The following is a 20,436-nucleotide window of genomic DNA, read 5'->3' on the forward strand; positions in this document are numbered from 1 at the left end:
TACTTTTCTAATGCCTTTATATTAATTTGATTGTCTAGGTCTATTTTATTTTCAACTGTTTAGTATTTCTTGAGGTATGACATTTCTAACAGTGTATTATATCATCTATTGCATTTTGATACTTCTTATTCTCATTACTGTTTTAGAGGCTTCTGGCTGTAGAAGCCAGAGAGAATTTTGGAATTTTGATACATCACAGAACTCACAATATTAATAAATAAACTCACAATATTAAACAGAAACAATTGTCTACTTATTATATAAAAATTACCTACAAGATAAATTACCTATATTACCTAAAGTAATCCCTCTAAATTTCAGATCGAAGGGCAAGGACATGGTGCAGTATTTGACTGTAAATTTTCTCCAGATGGAAACCATTTTGCTTGCACAGATTCTCATGGGCATTTGCTGCTTTTTGGTTTTGGATGCAGTAAATACTACGAAAAGGTTTGTATATTTATTTTTGTTGTAGATTGTAATTTTGAGTTGCATCATTCGTAAACTTTGAATTCTTTCAGTTAGTAAGAATTATTACATGTCAATAGATTTTAGGCACTTATTACCTTTCCTTGTAAATTTCACTTCCTAAATTTAAGGCTTTGTGATTCAAATTATTATTAAAACTATTGATAGTATAGACATAAAAATCCATTAGAAAAATCATTTACTTGGAACATAAATATTTATACTGCCATTTAGGTATAATAGGAAAGTAATTACCAAATAGCATTTTTATTATTATAAATTGGAATTGGTAACTCGTGCCCAAATGCTTATTTTTTCCTTCATTATTTTACCTATTATTTCTTGTTAAAAGTCTTTGAATGCTGGCATAATTGCTCCTTATGTTTTATTGCCTATATATATTTGGAATAGATTATAGAATTGTGATATGGAAGTGAATTCAAAATAGTTGAGTTCAGCTTATGTCTTGTATTACCTTTTAGTACCATTGATGCACTTGTTATTTATATGCCTTACTGTTTGTATTGCTGTTTGTATTACACTCTTTTCAGATAATTAAAAAACGTCTTAAAGGTTTTATGAGCTTGCATCTTAAATAAGGATATCTAACTTTTTCTCTTGTGAATTTTACTTTACTCCTTCTTATCCTCGTTGGAGAAAGATAACAGATTCAAATAGTATTTTAAATGTGAAATATTGTAGAAAAAGGATGGTATTATTATCCAAGCAATTCAATTTTACTTGGCGAGAAGATATGGCACAAGTGGACTATAAAAGTGTAAAGGTTTGGGACTGGAGAGAGTTTGGTGGTCTGAGAATGGGTGTTTTGCATACAAGATTCCAGGCACTGCTTGGTCTCCTGACCAATGCTGGGACTGACCCCTCATCTCCCTAAACACAGTGCCAGAAATAGTCTCTTAGCACCACCAAATGTGGCCTAAAATCCACACATAAAATTGTCAAAATTTTGCAGAGAAGGGTTTGAAGGAGAGAGTCCTATGAGATCTTGGTAGAGGGAAGCAAGTACTCTGATGATGGATGGCGTATTGGAATGATCTATGAGTGGGATCATCATTAGTGGTATTGCAAATCATAGTACCTCAATAAAGGTTTTTAAAAGTGTAAACATTGTTTATTTGAAAAACATGTGTATTCTATAAATTAAATTAAGAGCTCATTTATCTATTATGTTAAGTACTAAAATCTGTCATAAAGATTCCAGATCAGATGTTCTTCCACACGGATTATCGACCTCTTATTCGTGATGCCAACAACTATGTATTGGATGAACAAACCCAACAAGCTCCTCACCTTATGCCTCCCCCGTTCTTAGTGGATGTTGATGGAAATCCTCATCCCACAAAATTCCAAAGACTAGTACCAGGACGGGAAAATTGTAAAGATGAACAACTTGTACCACAGCTGGGATATGTAGCTAATGGTATGTTATCTCAAAAATTAAATTTAGAAAATTCTGCAAAATGTAATACCTACTATGGTATATGTTCTCTTGCTAAACTACTTTTGAAATTTTCCACTTTATAGAAACACCATTGTTTACAAAGTTTTTCATGATGATTTGTTACACGCATTCGATATTCCAACACCAATCCCACCACAGTTGTTACACTTTCTCCACCATTGTCTCTGTTTTCCCAGCCACCCCATATGCTTGAACCTATAGCAGGCCCAAAATAATTTATTTTATATTGATTGTTGGGCTGGAGTGATAGCACAGCGGTAGGGCGTTTGCCTTGCATGCAGCCAACATGGCCGAGGTGAGCTCGATTCCTCCGCCCCTCGCGGAGAACCTGGCAAGCTACCAAGAGTATCTTGCCCGCACGGCAGAGCCTGGCAAGCTCCCTGTGGAGTATTCGATATGCCAAACACAGTAACAACAAAAGTCTCCAATGGAGATGTTACTGGGCCTGCTCGAGCAAATCAATGGACAATGGGAGGAAAGTGACAATGACAGTTGTTACCACTGCATGGCTAACAGAACGATCAAATACTTTTTGTAAAGAAAATTTGTGAAAACTGTTGCATCTCACCATGGGGACATTAAATCCTTTTCTTAGGGTTTACTAAGGTGTTGTTGCAATTTAGGCCTTCGGTGTTAATGTTTTTGTCAGTTGAGATTTACTTGGCTTCTATATTACATCCAGTCCAGTACTGCTACTGGATGTCAGTGTTGTACAGTTTGGAGGTGTCACACCAGAAAATCCAGATTATTTAGCTGGGCAGTTCAGTAGGTGGCATTGTGACTGTTTTAGGGTGTGGGAATGGTTGCTGTTACTAGTTCATATTTTACATAAAATTTTCTAGTAGTTTTCAGTGATTAGTAACTTTTTCACTAAATTACTGGAATAAGTCACATTGTTTATTACACCTAGATAGATATAAGCTATTGTGCAAGCAAAGAATTGTTGAGCTCCCTTAGAACCATTCAAAATTTAATGATCCTGCTCTTTATAATTTTGACTTCTTATCACTTAATCACTTAATCACTTAACTTCCTGTTAGTCGTCGATTTGCTCGAGCGGGCACCAGTAACGTCTACATTTGTCCCTGTCGCATGCTAGTGTAGCCCAATGGCATCTGTTCGCTACGGGAACATGAAGGGCCTCAAACCGATCTTTCATGATCTTGACGAAGAAGTCTGACCATCTGGTAGGTGGGCGGCCACGCGGTCTTTTGACATCCTGTGGAATCCAGTCGGTAACAGCTCTAGTCCAGCGGTCATCTTTAAATCTCATTACGTGACCAGCCCATCTGATTTTCGACACCTTGGCAAATGAGACAGCGTCCCTGATTCTTGATCGTCGACAGATGTCAGAACTCCGGATTCTTTCTCTCATTTGAGTGAAACGTGATATTCCAAGCATAGCTCTTTCTATTCTTCTTTGGGAGACCTGAATAGCGTTCTCATCTTGTTTGTGTAGGGCCCAGGTCTCTGAGGCATATGTTAATGCAGGAAGAACAGTGGAATCAAAGAGATGTGCCTGGAGACGGAGGTTCTTCGTCCTCTTAGCTATTTCTTCGACGTTCTTGAAGGCGTTCCAAGCCACTCTCTTCTTCCTGCGCAGCTCGGGTGCCAGGTCATTTGTCATGTTGACCTCTCGACCTAGGTACACATAGCTGTTGCATTCATAGATGGTCGTTCCGTTGAGAGCGAATGGGGCATCAGGAATGAGGCTGTTTCTCATAAACATTGTCTTCGTAAGATTCAGCTGTAGTCCTACCTTTCCACACTCACGGTCAAAGTCGGCCAGCATTTGTTCCACTTGGCTGATGTTTGGTGTTATTAAAACAATGTCATCATCAAAGCGCAGATGGTGTAGTTGCCGACCATCTATCTTCACTCCCATTCCTTCCCATTCCAGTCGTCGCATGATGTTCTCGAGGGTGGCACTGAAGAGTTTCGGTGAAATGGTATCACCCTGCCGCACCCCTCTCTTGACATCAACGGTCACTTCTTTGTAGAATGGTGAGATCCTGGTAGTGAATCCACGATACAGCTTGAATGCCCTGATTGGCTAGGGCTTCAATGACCGCATCCGTCTCAACAGAATCAAAGGCCTTCTTTAAATCGATGAACGTTAAACAGATTGGCATCTTGAACTCCCGAGAAACCTTAATGAGCTTGGTTATCGTGTGGATATGGTCAGTGGTGCTGAATCCTTTGCGGAACCCGGCTTGCTCGTATGGTTGTCCTTCATCTAGTGTTCTGCCAATCCTATTTAGGATGACTCTAGTGAACAACTTGTAGATAACAGACAATAGGCAGATCAGGCGATAGTTGCCAATGTCATGGATGTCTCCCTTCTTGAACAGTAGTACGGTCATGCTGGTTTTCCATTGGGATGGAACCTTGCATTCAGACAGGTAGCAAGTGAAGAGCCGAGCCAGTGTATTGATGAGTACTGATGGCAGGTTCTTCAGGTGTTCAGGTCTGACCTTGTCTGAGCCGGGTGCTGTTTGTTTCTTTACCGACGAAATGGTGTGTCGGATTTTGGAAGGGAGAACGTTGGGAACGACATATCCATCCTGTGGAATTTGGTATGTCGGCAAGTGGACATGGCTATCGAAGAGATTTGAGTAGAAGTCATGGATAATCTTCTCCATTGCCGTTCTGGAGGATGTGATGGATCCATCAGGACGTCGGAGGGCAGTCATCTTGGTCTTGTAGTTTGCGAAGGACGGCGGGCGTTACGAATACTTTTCCCGGCTTCTGCCGCATCTACCAGTACTTCTGCTCTTCTCTCTTTGAGGTCTTCCTTGATCGCATCTCTGCACTGCTTTGGGAGCTCGGACTTTAGCTTGCGGTTGCCTGAGGCATGCGCCAAACCACGCTGGCGAATTAGCTCAAGAGTTTTCGAAGATAGGCGATTTTTTTTGTGGCTATCTCTCTCTTGGCGTTCCTCGCACATTCATGGAGGTGCTGAACCAGTCGATCGTATTCCTCGTCAATGTTGTCAACAATGGCATCTTCCCAGGTTGCCGCAATAGTACCAAAGAGTTCCCAGTTGGTGGTGGTGGTCATTCTGGGAGTTCTCTTTTTGAACTTTGCAGCCCTTTCTCCCTGCTCTGTGAAGTAGAATTTTGCACGAAGGAGACAGTGGTCCAATCCCGTTCAAAATTTTGGGACAACAGCGACATCAGTCAGGCAAAACCGTCAATTGAATATGATGTGGTCTGTTTCATTGTGCAATCGTCCACCCGGAGACTCCAATGTCCATCGTTTAGATTCTGCCTTCTGGAACTGTGAGTTACCATGAATGGTCTTGGTCGACATGATGAACTCAGACAGTCTCTCACCCTGTTCATTCCATTCTAGGCCATGGGTCCCGATGTGAAGTTCTTCAGCTGATCTTCTCGGTCCTATCTTGGCATTAAAATCACCCACAATGATCTTGTAGAAGGTGTGGTCTTCTTTATAGACCTTTTCTAGCTCCATGTAGAACTTCTCGATTTCTCTTTCATCATAATGAGATGTTGGTGCGTAGACAATGAAGATAGAAACTGCAGGCAGTGAGCCACATCTATTGAAATGTAAACGTCTGATTTGGGTTGTTAGGCATTCGAATTAATCAATGCTCTTGGCCAAGTTTGTGTTGACAAGAACACAGACACCTCCAGCACCTCTTTTATCGCATTCCGAGGAACAATTCTTCTCCAGTGTCGAAAACGGCATGGTGAGATTCGTGCCTTCTTGTCTTGGTCAGACCAATGATGTCGTACTTGATCATTCGCGCTTGTACCATCAGATCCTCGATGGATGCATCTGATGCTAGCATACGTGCATTGAAAGTACAGTTGATCATTTTTGTCTTCCTTTGTTGTGGCAGCATAGGTCGGCCTTGAGATTTTGTCGGCCTCTCCTTTCTCATCCTTCTCAGTGCTGCCATGTCGGTGAAGCCTTCAGGGTCAGGTGAATGAGACCAGTTGTAGTTACTGGTTTTGGCATATCGAATACACAACGGATAGCTTGCCAGGCTCTTCCGTGCGGGCGGAATACTCTCGGTAGCTTGCCAGTTTTTCCGAGAGGGATAGAGGCTTTTGGGGCGACCTCTCATCACCCTTGTAGGTGTTACCATATTTTAACCCTATCAAATACGGTACGACAATTCCGGAAGATGGGTATTTAATATGTTATGACGTGTTGTGCGGCCGCTTTGCGGCCGCGCCGGTCCAGAAAGCTTCCTGGAATGTGGCGACGGCTGGGTAGTGGGAGTAGTGTTGATAGTGGAAGTCTGCCAGTGGGGTATTTATCTGGGTAGGGTGGGTCTCCTGTGTGCAATTAGATCCCTGGGTGGTTGATGGAAGCAGACAGGGCAGGGTGGGGTGGGGCTCCTGATTAGAATCCCTTTGTCACCTGTGGTTGGTGGGAGCAAGCAGAGAAGCTCTGTCCCTGAGTCCGCCAAGCCTGGAGTCCAAGGTCTCAGAGAGTTCCGCTTATCTTGTTCTGTGGGTCTTCAGTCGTGCGTGGATCTCGGCCGGATCTGCCACGCGGGTCCGGAAAGCGTCCTGGAGTGTGGCAACGGCTGGGTAGTGGGAGTAGTTGTCGATAGTGGAAGTCTGCCAGTGGGGTATTTATCTGGTTAGGGTGGATCTCCTGTGCGCAATTCGAAGAAATTTTATTGTAATAGTGGTATCATTTATGGTTTTAATGTTACAAAGTTACTGCACTTTTAACACCACCATGGTTAAATGTGCCAAGTGTAATGTGTCAGACTATTATAATTCTTTCAGTTCTTTTAATTTGTGGTATTAATAACATTTTTTACCACACCCACACCAGTGTTGCACCAGTAATCATGTGGTAGCAGGGATCAAACCAGGACTACTGAAGGGACAGACAGAAAGATTGCATTCATCTGGGGAACATAAAATAACAAAATAGGAGACTAATACCCAAGAATAGCTGAGATAAGTACCAGGAGGTTCACTCCGTGGTTTGGAGGCCAGCCACACATGCCAGGGGAAAAGGCAACTCAGATAGAGAAGGGAGCACCAAATAAAGTGTGTTAGAAGGGTCCCCCCAGGATGGGATATGCATGCTAAAAGTAGACTATAGACTGAATATGATTGCCACTCAATGCCTCTTTTGCAAACCACAGCATCTAAAAAGAGAGAGAGAACAAAAGAGAATGTCCTACCACAGAGGCAGGGTGGAATGGGGGGGTGGGGGGTGGGAAGGATACTGGGATCCATGGTGGTGAAAAATGGGCACTGGTGGAGGGATGGGTACTCGATCATTGTATAATTGAAACCCAAGCACAAAAATCTGTAAGTCTACAACTGTACCTCATGGTGTTCCACTAATAAAAATTTTAAAAAAACTAGGACTACTGAATATAAACCATAAACTCCAAACTTTTGAGCTATCTTTCCAGCCTGCTATTGGTGTTTTTATTTGAAAAACAATAGTAAATGAACCTGTCACTGTCACTGTCCTTCCGTTGTTTATTGATTTGCTCGAGTTGGCCCAGTAACGTCTCCATTGTGACAATTGTTACTGTGTTTGGCATATCGAATACATCACAGGTAGCTTGTCAGGCTTTGCCGTGCGGGCAAGATCCTCTTGGTAGCTTGCCTGGTTCTGTAGAGGGGCGAAGGAATCAAACTCTGGTCGGCCATGTTGGCTCATTGCAGTGCAAACACCCTATCCACTGTGCTATCACTCCAGCTCAGTAAATGAAACTAAGAGGAAATTTAGAAAACACAAATTGGGAAATGGCTGTTCTCATGTTTGAAATGCAAGGACTATTGAGTGGTGGGGGTATATAGATAATATAAAACCCTGGAGTATATTGAGGAAATACTAATGAGTATGGTAATTAATAGTAGAATAAGACACTGGAGTAAGTTATTTTCTAGCAAACCAACTCTTATTAGTGGCATATTTCCCTTATATGCACTGTCTCTTTCACCCTTTGTCTTTCCCACAACTAGAATGCCCTCATGTCTGATTTTGTTACTGATAGGTTCTCTTCCAACTATGAGTCAGTAAGTTACTGATTTTCAAATGGAATTTTATTTATTGACTAAATTAATTGAATTATTTTAATTGAACTTTATAAAGTGACGTATTGCACACTTATATACACAGTGTTTTTTCTGTATTCTCAAAGATTTGTAGAGCAGTTAGATGATGTGATAGGTGGAAATAGTTATAAGATGATATTTGTTGCACTAGGAGTAAGTTCTAAATAGGAGATTAAAAATAAAAACTGAGGGGGCTGAAGCAAAAGCACAGCAGGTAGGGTGTTTGCCTTGCACACGGCCAACCTGGGTTCGATTTCCAGCATTCCAAGTGGTCCCCCAGCACCGTCAGGAGTAATTCCTGCATGCAGAGCCAGGAATAATTCCTGTGCATCGCCAAGTGTTACCCAAAAAGTAATAAAATAAAATAAAATAAAATAAAAACTTAATATGAAAATATTACATTTATTTCTTATAAGAGTGAAACCTGATTTCTTGGTTATTCTATCAGATTTTATTTTATCTGACTAGATATAATGATGAAAAAATTGTTAAAAGCAGAAATAGATTTCATTTAGAAATAAGCATTGAATTTCAGTATATCATGAATAATTATTTTTTTCTAATCACCATTATTTGATATGCTATTAAAAGACATTCTGGTTTTTATTGTTAAGGTAACATGGTTTATTAATGGTCTTAATATAGAGCCCAAAAACCTGCACCCTTATTACTATTTGTTTGTTTTATGGGGCCACCTCTGGTTTACTCCTAGTTCTGCACTCAGGTATTGCTCCTGGTGGTGCTCTGGGGACTACTGGGGATGCCAAAAATTGCACTGTGGTAGGCCACGTGCAAGGCAAGCGCCTTACCCACTGCACTATCGCTCTAGCCTCTGCATCACTGTTCTTCTGTGACTCCTGATAACCTTCCTGTCAACCTCAGCTCTGCTAGTAGAGTCTAGGTGTTTGTTTTCATTTACTATTATTCATTCATTCCTTTCTTCATTCTTTATATCCTACATTTGTGTGGAATCATCTGGTATTTTTCTTTTTCCCTCTGACTTATTTCACTTTACATGGTATTCTTTAGTTCTATCTAAGTTATAGCAAATGAGATGATTACATTTTTTGCTAGAGCTGACTACCATTCTGCTGTGTATATATGCCAGTTTTTATCCACTGATCTTTTATTGAACATTTGGGTTATGTACATATCTTAGCTATCATAATCAACTCTGCAGTGAACATAGTTATGCATATATTTTTTCAAATTTATACATTTGTGTTATAATAATAGTTATCAAAGTGTAAAACTGCTGAGTCAAATAGTTGTTCAGTTCTTAAGTTTTTGAAAATTCTCCATACTGTCATAGAGGCTTAACCAGAAGACAGTTTCACCAGCAGGGAATGAGGCTTCCATTTTCACCATATTACCACCAGCACTGGTTGTTTCTATGTTTTTTGATATCGTCGATACTCATTGGGTATGATGTGATCACTCTTTGTAAAAGGCAATATTTAAGAAATGTAATTTTTATTTCTTTAGGAAAGTAAGTTGTCATGAAAGAAAGATGCAAAATATTTAGGTATCAGTGGTTAAATTTGTTTCAAGTTTATTCTACCTCTATTCCCTACATTCAGCATGAAATATTCCATAGATGAAGTTTATTTCAAATTAAAATAATTATCCTTTAACATTATTTATGATACCTTTATAATAATGACAACTTTGGGGTTATTGGTTTAATCAAATGCACAAGTCTACATAGCAAAAACAAACTTCTTTAAAATATTTTGTTTGTTATATGATTAATTTTAATTTTGTATTTTGTCTACTTAAACATCTTGTTTTTACTGTATTTAGGATATACTAAAATGTAAGCAATTTTTTACTTTATCTTTTAATCTCATTAAGGTGATGGTGAAGTGGTAGAACAGGTAATTGGGCAACAAACTAATGATCAAGATGAGAGCATTCTTGATGGAATAATCAGGGAATTACAAAGAGAACAAGACCTGAGACTAATTAATGAAGGAGAAGTTCTTCACTTTCCAATTAATAGATCATATTCATCTAATGGTGGTAAGTATCTATATAAAAAGGTGTTATAGATATATGGAAATTATTTCACTTACAGTAATTGCATGTCAGATGCCTTTTAGATTTTAAATAGAAAAATGACTATTAACTTACAGTTATGATAACTGGAATAGTAAGGTGCCATATACCCATAATTTGTAGAGAAAATTACTTAGCAACTACTAACAAAATGGGTAGTGTGTTTCTCTTAATATATATTTTTATTGAATCACTGTGAGATATACAGATTACAAAGTTGTTCATGATTTGATTTCAGTTGTACAATGTTCCAACACCCATCCCTTTGCCATTGTACATTTCCCACAGCCAATGTCTCCAATTTCCCTCCCACTGCAGCCTGCCTTTATGGCAGGTACATCTCTCTCTCTCTTGCTGTCTCTCTCCCCCTTTTGGGCATTATGGTTTGCAATACAGATACTGAGAGGTTATCATGTATGTCCCTTTACCTACTCTCAACACTCAGTTCTTGTCCAAAGTGATCATTTCCAGCTATTATTATCATACTGATCCCTTCCCTATCTTACCTACTCTTTGCCCTACAAGTACTTGTAGCAAGATCCCAACCGTGGAGAAATCCTCCTGACCCCTGTTTCCACTCACCTTGGGCATTTATCTCATATTGTGATGTGTGATACTATTTTCTTTGAAGTCAGTAATGTACTTACAAACTTGACTTTGGTTTAAGCAAATGAGAAACTTCAGTTTCTCATTTCTGAGATCTTGCCTGTTCATTGGGTATCTGACCTAAAATGAAAAGTAATAGCCACCATGAGTTTAAAAATTGCTACAAAAATATCCCTTCTTTATTGAAAGGAAGTAGCATATCACCTTCCTTTCTTAAATTTACAAAAATATATTGAGACAAAAAGCTCTCTTACAAAAGAACATTCATCAAAATTAACTTTTAAAACATTTGATCTTATATATCAGTATTTGATTAACAATATGCCTTCCTTTCATGAAATGTGCCTGTGCATCTGAGTTTTATATAAATCTTATATTTTATTAGTTTAGTTTTAACTAGTGTTATTAGTTCTACCAGTGTAATTCTCTTATGGGATCTTGTCATGAGCTTATTTGCACATTTATATAATTTGGGTCATGGGGGTAACATAGAACTCTGGATCTAAGTTTCTGAATAAGGTCATTTAAATTTTCTAATAAATTCATAGAATACTTATTTCCTAACTTTTTTCAGTATTTCATAAGGTTTAAAGAAAAAATTTTCTAATAAATTCATAGAATACTTATTTCCTAACTTTTTTTCAGTATTTCGTAAGGTTTAACGAAAAGCAGTTCTTTCTTCTTATTATTTTGAGCACCTAGTACATGTAAGTTTTCCTTTACTGAAACAAGATAAGAAATGGGCTTATAATCTTACACAGTACTCCCTTTGTTCCCAAGAAAAGATGTCCTTGCAACTCTTATTTAGTGATCGCTTAATGAAATCAGTATTCACTTCTGTCTTAACTACTAGATTTTTTGTGGATAGATTGAAATATCAGTCAGATTCCACTATTTTGTTTGCAATATGCATTTGTTTTGAGCTTTTTCAAATACTTATTATAATATGTAATATAATATTGCTCATTAAAGTAGTTGAATGTTGAATACTTAAGCTTTTATTTTTATTGTATTCATAAAAAAAAAAGGCCCTCCCATTGATCGTCGATTTGCTCGAGCGGGCCCAGTAACATCTCCATTGGAGACTTTTGTTGTTACTGTGTCTAGCATATCGAATACTCTCGGTAGCTTGCCGGGCTCTCCGAGAGGGGCGGAGGAATCGAACTCGGGTCGGCCATGTTGCCCGCCTGCAAGGCAAATGCCCTACCCGCTGTGGAGCGATAGCACAGCGGTAGAGCGTTCGCCTTACAAGCTGCCAACTTGGCCAACCCGAGTTCGATTCCTCCGCCCCTCTCGGAGAGCCCGGCAAGCTACCAAGAGTACTCGATATGCCAGACACAGTAACAACAAAGTCTCCAATGGAGACGTTACTGGGCCCGCTTGATTGTATTCATAGTTACAATAAAATAAATTGATCTTTCTAGAGAATTAAAAATAAAAGCTTTAATATTATTTTCTCCCTTTTGATTGCTTATTCTTTAAAGCATAATTTTTATAGTTATCCAAATTTTACTTTTGCTAGTTTTGAATTTTGAGATTTTATTTAGAATTCTTTTTAATCAACTAAATATTTAACTTAGATTGAAAAGCTTTTCTAAGTAGTAGTAATAAACATTTGAATCCACCAGATCCAGTAAAATACTTTTCAAAGAACTATAGAAACTAAACAGTTTAGGGTTTGCTTCATTTTTATAAGACTTTAATCAGCATAGGGAATAAATAAACCATAGAAAAAAGTTTCAATGACATAGTTTACCAGAATTATCTTTGAATCTCCAGTTTTTTTATAAATATTATCTGAAAACGTTTTGTGTTTTTGCTGAGAATGTGATGCATTTATTTGTTTTTATTATAGCTCAGAGAAATCCAAATCTTGACATATCTTCCCCAAATATTGGGCTCCGACGTAGTGGTCAAATTGAGGGTGTCCGACAAATGCATAACAATGCTCCTCGGAGCCAGATGGCCACCGAACGAGATCTCATGGCATGGAGTAGAAGAGTAGTGGTCAACGAACTAAATAATGGTGTTAGTAGGTGAGTTCATAGGTAACATAAGAAAATTAAAATTCACTTTTCAGTAAGTGAATCAAAGTACACATATTACTATGAACACAGGTTTTTTTTTTAATCTTATTGAAGTATCCATTGATTTTTCTATATTTTTCTGCTTATTTTGTAGGAAATATTTTGGGGTGTTTTGAATTTACTTAGCTTTGCGCTAAATTATTAGAACAGTCTTATACACAATTGGTCCACTGAAGAGAGTGGGACTCAGAAGGGCTAGACTGATCCAGGGATATGGTTTTAGTTTCTAGTGTAATGGGACAGCTTTTTTTTTGTTACCTAAAAGTAGATTTCAAGGGGGCACTGAGTGATTTTATAACTTTTGGAACCTTTGGTTTAGAGAATACTGAAAAATGAAAAATATATTCTATCTTCCAGGATATATGAATGTAAATAGTACTAAGTAAAACTTGAGGCCATATATAGTTTGCAATCTCAGTGTTGAGGTTAATTTCAACAGTGTATCTGAGATGTTTATTATCTATTTGGCATTGGAACTGTTTGGAGGAGCAGAGTAGATATTTTTATGGACCACAGTGCATGGGGAGAGTATATTTGGAATATCTTTTATATAAAGTTTATTGGTTGAAAGTATTACACTAAGATAAATTTTAGACCCTATCTTTATTTGTAAATCTGAACATTTGCTATAATTTTTTGCTCTTTGGGTCATACCCGGTGATGCACAGAGGTTACTCCTGGCTCTGCACTCAGGAATTACTCCTGGTGGTGTTCGGGGGACCATATGGGATGCTGGGTTGATCTCAAGCAAGGCAAATGCCCTGCCTGCTGTATTATTGCTCCAGCCCCACATTTGCTATAATTTTAACTACAGAAAGATTTAGCAAAAAGAAAAGTACATTGACATAGAACTATGAAATCTATTTTATGTAATTTTTCTAACCTATCGCTAGTAAAATTATTCTACATGCAACAAAATTATTTGGTTCTGGGGCAGAACTGCTGCTCATCAGCAGAACATTTGTCTTGCCTGTGTGAAACAAACCCCGGGTTTGTTCCTTAGAACCACAGAAAAATGCAAGGAGAACAAAATTACTTTGGTTTAATTTTTTTCTTTCACAGCAAAAAGACAAAAGAATAGATAATTGATACATTATAACTAATGAACTAAGTGCTAATGCCTGAATGTTAAACAGTTTGGAATAATTCTTTTTTTCATATGTTTTTTAAATGAGAGAAAAACATATTGTTATAGATCTCACAGACCCAAAAATATCATCAAAGAATACTCCAAACAGTTCTGTGCATTCATTTTACTACTGAGTACATTTTATCCCATAACTCATTTTTCTGTTTTTTTTTCTTTCTTTGTCGTTCATAAAATTTATTGAGTCACCACAAGGTACAAGGTTACATGTAGGATAACATTGATTTGGCCTTCCTCCCTGGCCACTGGAGCTTGTGTTTGTTAATTGCTCCCTCAACCTGCCTATTACTTTTGTCTCCTGATCAGACTCTGACTTGTAAATATTGTCTTTCTCCTCTCTTTACTGTCCTTTGCATGGTTAGTTATTCCAGAGCAATTGCTTTTTGTATGGATACAGGAAAACAGTTAAAATGACAAGCCTGTGACTTGGGAGTTGATTGACTCCAGATAGTATTACCTCCTGGACATCTGCTCTCTTGACTTAAGCCTCAGTTGCCCTTACTTCCTAGAGCGGGATCCCAAAGAGGGACTGGATGGACCCAGGGCAAGCGGTGAGCTAGCTACCCTGGCATCAAAATGGGCCTGGCCAAAGTGCCATAATGCTTATCTATAAAGTTAAGAGCTTGGTCATGGACAAATTCGTCATGATACAAAAAGTAATAACTATATTTGGACCCTTCTGGGGTTAGGAATGATTTATCTGGCCTGAGCACTGTAGTCTGAGTCTGGTGAGATGTCCCCAGTAGAGTTACCCTATAAGCCTAAAAGTGTCTATCACTGTGTCCATACAGAATGATAGATATTAGCAAGTAGAATTAAAGATGTTAGTTAAGTTGCTGGTTTAAGGAGAGCAGAAACACAGCTTGAGGGCTGTTTTGCCCTCCTGGGCTGCAGGTGGTCCGAAAGACTAGAAAAACATTTTGATTGCACTTCCCGTGGGGAGGCGTGGTTGGGGAGGCGTGGAGAGTCTCCACGCCTTGGGTTGGGGAGCCCAAAAGAGAGGGAAAGAAGAGCAGCTGTGGGGAGGAAAAGGAAGATTGAGGGAGAGACAGAGAAAGAAACGAAGAGGAGACAGAGTTAGAGGAATGTTTGTGAGTTAGACAGAAGGCTGAGAGGAGAGAGTAAGAGTGTCGGGGGAGATCCGAAAGGAGTCACGGGAGGGTGTTGTAGAGTGAGTTAGAGAGAAGGTTGGAGAGAGCTGGGAGAGATGAGAGATTGAATAAATGGCAACTAATTAGCAACCAGCTTGGCCCTAGTTCTTCCTTCGTCCATCCAAGGCAACAGTCCTCCTGGGTGGGGAAGCAGTTCGAGAGCACCAAACGCGGGCTGCAAGAGAGAGAGCCGCCCAGAGACCCGGCGGACATCCATCCTTTAATGGTAATCCCCGAGCTAAGGATTTTACACAGCTCTGTGACAGAGGGGGGGTGTCACAATTATGTATCTGTTTGTGATTGAATTTCAGTTTTACAATTTTCAAGCACCCATACCTTCACCATTATCCACTTCCCTCCACCAGAGTTCCAGGTTTCCCTCCAGCCCCCGGCCTGCCTTTATGGCAGACACTTTTCTTCCTTTTCCTAAAAGGTAAAAACTTTTTAGGAAGTGTGGTTTGCAATACTGTTACTGAAAGGGCATCACATGTATCCTATCTTAAAGGTAGAATTGAAAGCAGAGACTCAAGTAGATGCTGTAGGAAATGTTCATGGCAGCAATATTTACAATTGTTAATTAGCACAGTTTGCTCATATCTGGGAAGAGATGAATGAACAAAATGTAGTCTGTACATATATTAGGATATAATACAGCCAAAAAAGGAGTGAAGTTTGATGCCTCAATAAATGTTGAAAGTATATTCAATAAAATAAGTCAAATACAAAAGGATGCATACTATATGATTATACTTACATTAGCTACTAAATGTAGGCAAATTCAGAGAAAAATAATACCTTAAAGGTTATAAGGAACTGGAGGAAGGAGAAGTAAGGTATTATTTCATATTAGTTTTATTTGTTTAATAATGATAAAAGAATTTTTGAAATATTAGTTATAGTTGCATAACATTATAATTAATATCACTGAATCATACATCAAAATGGTTAAATGGTCAAATTTCACGTTAAAAATATTTTGTTATCTGACCTTTTAGTTTGCTTTCTTGATTCTTTTGTTACTTTCGCCTTTGTTCCTTAGAGTTCAGGAAGAATGCCGAACTTCAAAAGGTGACATAGAAATCAGTCTTTATACAGTTGAAAAGAAAAAAAAGCCATCTTATGCTATCCTGAGGGTAAGTTTAATTTTACAGTAAACTTAATACTCTTGCAATATACTTTTTGTAAATACTAGATTTGGGAATAATGGTAGTTACATATTAAGAGAAAGATAATAGTATATACATCCAAGGAACTTAGGTTTTTTAACCAAAAATTGACATGTAGGGTTATTATTACTGTCAAAATCAGAAATAGTTAGGGCTGATCACCCAAATGAAGGAATTGTGATAATTATAGGTATGGAACATTGAATTCACCTTTTTCTTGTGGAAATTTTTTTCTTGATCACTAATCACAACATAAAATAAGGGTTTGGGTAACCTAGACCAGAGGTTGACAAACTACTACTGCTCATGTTCTAAATTTACTCTGATACCTGGTCATATTAATAGTTTCTTTGAAACACCGCCATAATTATAAATTTATATATTGAACTACATACTGTAACCCTCTATAGAAAAAGAAAAGACCATCTTCCGTAGCCCCAGTCCTGGTCTACCTAGTCATTAAAACCAGCTATGAACTACATATTGGGAGGATTCATATTTTTGGTAGAAATTCCTGACCAGAAAATAAAATACTATCTCCATTAGGTTCATGGTAAGGTCTTTACTGGTACTTAACAACTTTGCAGTTTAAAAAATTAATGAGTTGAATATGTCAAGTGAATAGTTTGAAACAATAATTTTGTTCTTAGATTTCACAATAACTTCTGAAGGATAATGTGACTTGTAAAGTCTAGAGTGATTTTTTTTATTTATAACAAATCTAAGTAATGTACCATGGATTTTAAATACTTTTCAATATCTCCAAATATCTCTAGACCACTCTGATGCATGACTTTTTAATTTCAATTTAGGTCTTGGTAGGTTATTTGATATTGTCTAAGATATTTTTCTTAGAGATATTGAATGATTTATGTTCATGATTTATAATTTATTACTATTAACCTGAATTTCAAATATTACACTGAGACAACAAGGAAGTTGGGTCTATAAACATTCTAATTTATACTGATGAGGAGAAATATTTACATAAGGTAAGAACTGATCCTTTATACTAATATATAAGAATTTGAAATTTAGGAGGTATGGTGCCACCAGCAGGTCAATCTGTACCTGTGAGGCGAGTGTATCAGCAGCCTGATGGCGCCTTCAGACTTCCAGATACCCCAAAATTGCTGCTGTGTCTTTGGCCAGACCCCAAAAACTTGGGGCAAAGTTTACCAAGAAAGTAAACGGCCAAAAATTAGGTATGTGGGAAACACACCCACAAACCACCTCCGGCTCAGCTATATAATTGGAGGCATGGCATCTCTGGTTCCTGATTGAACTGCTTAATGACCATGATCCCAAAGACTTGGAAACAAATCTCAAAACCCAGCAGCTTTAGGCAGAAATGCGTCCGGTCACTGCAGTAGGTTACCGTTGCTGGACCAACCCAGGTGGGAATAGGTTTCATGCCTTGGCCTGTTCCCCCAGGTGGCCGATGGCTGCCATCCTCTAGAAGCCACTGGAGGTTACCGTTGCTGGACCAACCCAGGTGGGAATAGGTTTCATGCCTTGGCCTGTTCCCCCAGGTGGCCGATGGCTGCCATCCTCTAGAAGCCACTGGACAGTCAGGTTTGGGCCCGCAGTGATGAGACATGCAGGGCCTCACGGGATGGGGGTGGAGCCAGACCTGTCCTCCCCACCCGAACGAGACCCCAAGTCATCGCCCACGAATGGCCTCTCTGGTTCCTGATCAAGCTACTTAATGGCCATGATCCCGAAGACTTAGAAACAAATTTTGAAACCCAGTGGCTTTTGGCAGAAATGCGTCCAGAATCCATAGTAGGTTACTGTTGCCGGGCCACCCCAGGGGGGAAAGGGTATTGTCACTCTGCCTGCTCCCCCTTAGCGGCTCGGTGGCCGTCATCCTCCAGAGGCCATTGAACAGTCAGGCTTGGGCCCGAAGTGACAAAACTTGTTGGGCCTCACGGGATGGGGGTAGAGCTGGTCCTGTCCTCACCGTCCCAACGAGACCCCAAGTCATTGCCGACGAACGTCTTCTCTGGCTCCTTATCAAACTACTTAACAGTGATGATCCCAGAGACTCAGAAACAAATCTCAAAACCCAGCGGCTTTTGGCAGAAATGCATCTGGACCACGCAGTAGGTTACTGTCGCCGGGCCATCTCAGGAAGAAAGGGTGTTGTCCCGCGACCTGCTCCCCCTGGGCGGCTCGGTGGCCGTCATCCTTCAGAGGCCATTGGACAGTCAGGTTTGGGCTCTCAGTGCCGAGACATTTTGTGCCTCACAGGATGGGGGTGGAACCTGTCCTGTCCTCCCCATCCCACGAGACCCCAAGTCATCGACCACAAATGGCCTCTCTGGGTCCTGATCAAGCTGCTTAACGGCCATGATCCCAGAGACTCAGGAGCAAGTCTCAGAACCTAGCAGGTTTTGGCAGAAATCTCTCCAGGTTTAAGTGTTAAAATTTTGGAATTTCAAAATCGCATGGCCACTACTGCAGCCACGTGACATCATATGTTATTCATAACCAGAAATAGAACACAAATTGTCTACTGTTGCCTTTTCAGCAGATCTGAGTGTTGGGGTAAAATCTCAAATAATAATGGTGGGTCTGGTGTCAAAATATTGAATGTGATCAAAATAGAGAGAGAGTAATGTGGAAATCATCTGCCCCACAGGTAGGAGGGGGAGGGTGTGGGATGGGGGTATACAGGGGTTGTTGTGGTTGGAGAATGGGAATTGGTGAAAGGTACGGGTGTTTCATTGTATGACCGAGACTTAGACCTGAAAGCTTTGTAACTGCTCTCACGGTGATTGAATAAATAAAATTATAAAAAATGAAAAAAAGAATTTGAAATTTATTTAATGATGATAACATACTAATGTTGTTATAGTTTTGGCATAGAAGAGTAGTAATAGTGTATAACGATGAAACTTAGAAAAATTTTTTTCATTTTAAATTCTTGTTGTTAAAATTTAAATCTTTAGTGCCCAGGAGATACACAGCGTTTAGCATACATGACCTATATTTGAACTGCAGAACTTCATGCATGAGCCCCGTAGTTGCCACAGGGGACAATGCCCTTGGAATTCTTCAAGCACTGCTGAGTTGGTACTGATGATCCATTGTACTGTAAAGCCCAAGTAGCACAATATATATTGCCCCAGTGTTGAACTGTTTCTAGGTGCTTAACTGTTGCCTTTGGTTCCTCTGAGTAGTACTGAGGAGAGCTTCCCCCACAGAATCACTTTGTTTTGACCAGTTTATTAAATACATTATTTTAGAGAATCAAAGAAGTACAGATTATGTTGAAAATTATATATGAGTATCATGTAGATATCTTGGTTAATCCTGGTATATCTGTTGTGAATAATATTCTATTATGACTAAACCAATTTTTACATCCCAGACTTTAAACTCTGTTTATAATTTGATCACACAGTTTTCAAAATAGGAAAGTAATCAATATTATTTGAAGGTGGGTTAAACATTATTTAAATATTAGGGGTTTTTGTGATTTTTTTTTCCTATCCATTACTTATTCCATCCCATTCCAGTCCAGTTCAATTGATTTTATGTATAGGTGTATTCCTTTGTGTGTTCACTGAATCTTTGTCTTTCTAAAATCTATTTTCCTTCTCTTTCATAGAATGATCTCCAGCCTAGCTATGGGCGGTCTTTACGAAGGACACAGCGTAAACGCCAGCATACTTATCAAACACGCTCCAATATAGAGCATAATTCACAAACATCAAGTCAAAATTCAGGTGTACAGGATGATTTAGACAGCTCCTCAGAAGTAAGATATTTGCTAATATTTATTTTCAGTTTGTATCATCAATTTACATTTTCTTTTAAACTTCACTTTATAAATAAAATTATTTTAATATTTTATCATATTATTTATTCATTTATTAAGGTGTATAGGCAGATTTGAACACTAGATTGAATTCATTTAGGTATCTTCTTGCAATCCTTTTTATATTTAAGAGGTACTGTCCTCCTGTTGTTCAACGATTTGCTCGAGCGGGCCCAGTAATGTCTCCATTGTGAGACTTGTTGTTACTGTGTTTGGCATATCGAATATGTCATGGGTAGCTTGCCAGGCTCTGCCGTGTGGGTGAAATACGCTCAGTAGCTTGCATATTTGGTATTTTTGAAAGTCTTGTTTTAGTTTCTGAAATAATAAAAGTTATTTTATTAATAAGGAACTAGAATTTTTAAATACTTATTGGACT

At 38.8% G+C, this 20,436-nt stretch overlaps 1 protein-coding gene across 1 annotated transcript in view; it reads left to right on the plus strand.

The window, feature by feature from the left end:
- The window catches only part of BRWD3 (bromodomain and WD repeat domain containing 3), a 235,604-nt gene that overhangs the window by 156,753 nt on the left and 58,415 nt on the right, over positions 1–20,436 (plus strand). Inside the window, exons 16-21 of the mRNA XM_056124125.1 lie at positions 322–450; positions 1,684–1,909; positions 9,871–10,038; positions 12,536–12,716; positions 16,105–16,198; positions 19,848–19,997. Coding sequence (XP_055980100.1) covers positions 322–450; positions 1,684–1,909; positions 9,871–10,038; positions 12,536–12,716; positions 16,105–16,198; positions 19,848–19,997 — 948 coding nt within the window. The remainder of the gene's footprint in view (positions 1–321; positions 451–1,683; positions 1,910–9,870; positions 10,039–12,535; positions 12,717–16,104; positions 16,199–19,847; positions 19,998–20,436) is intronic.

The sequence above is a fragment of the Sorex fumeus genome, unplaced genomic scaffold (assembly GCF_029834395.1).
Source record: "Sorex fumeus unplaced genomic scaffold, SorFum_2.1 ptg000050l, whole genome shotgun sequence".
Lineage (NCBI taxonomy): Eukaryota > Metazoa > Chordata > Mammalia > Eulipotyphla > Soricidae > Sorex > Sorex fumeus.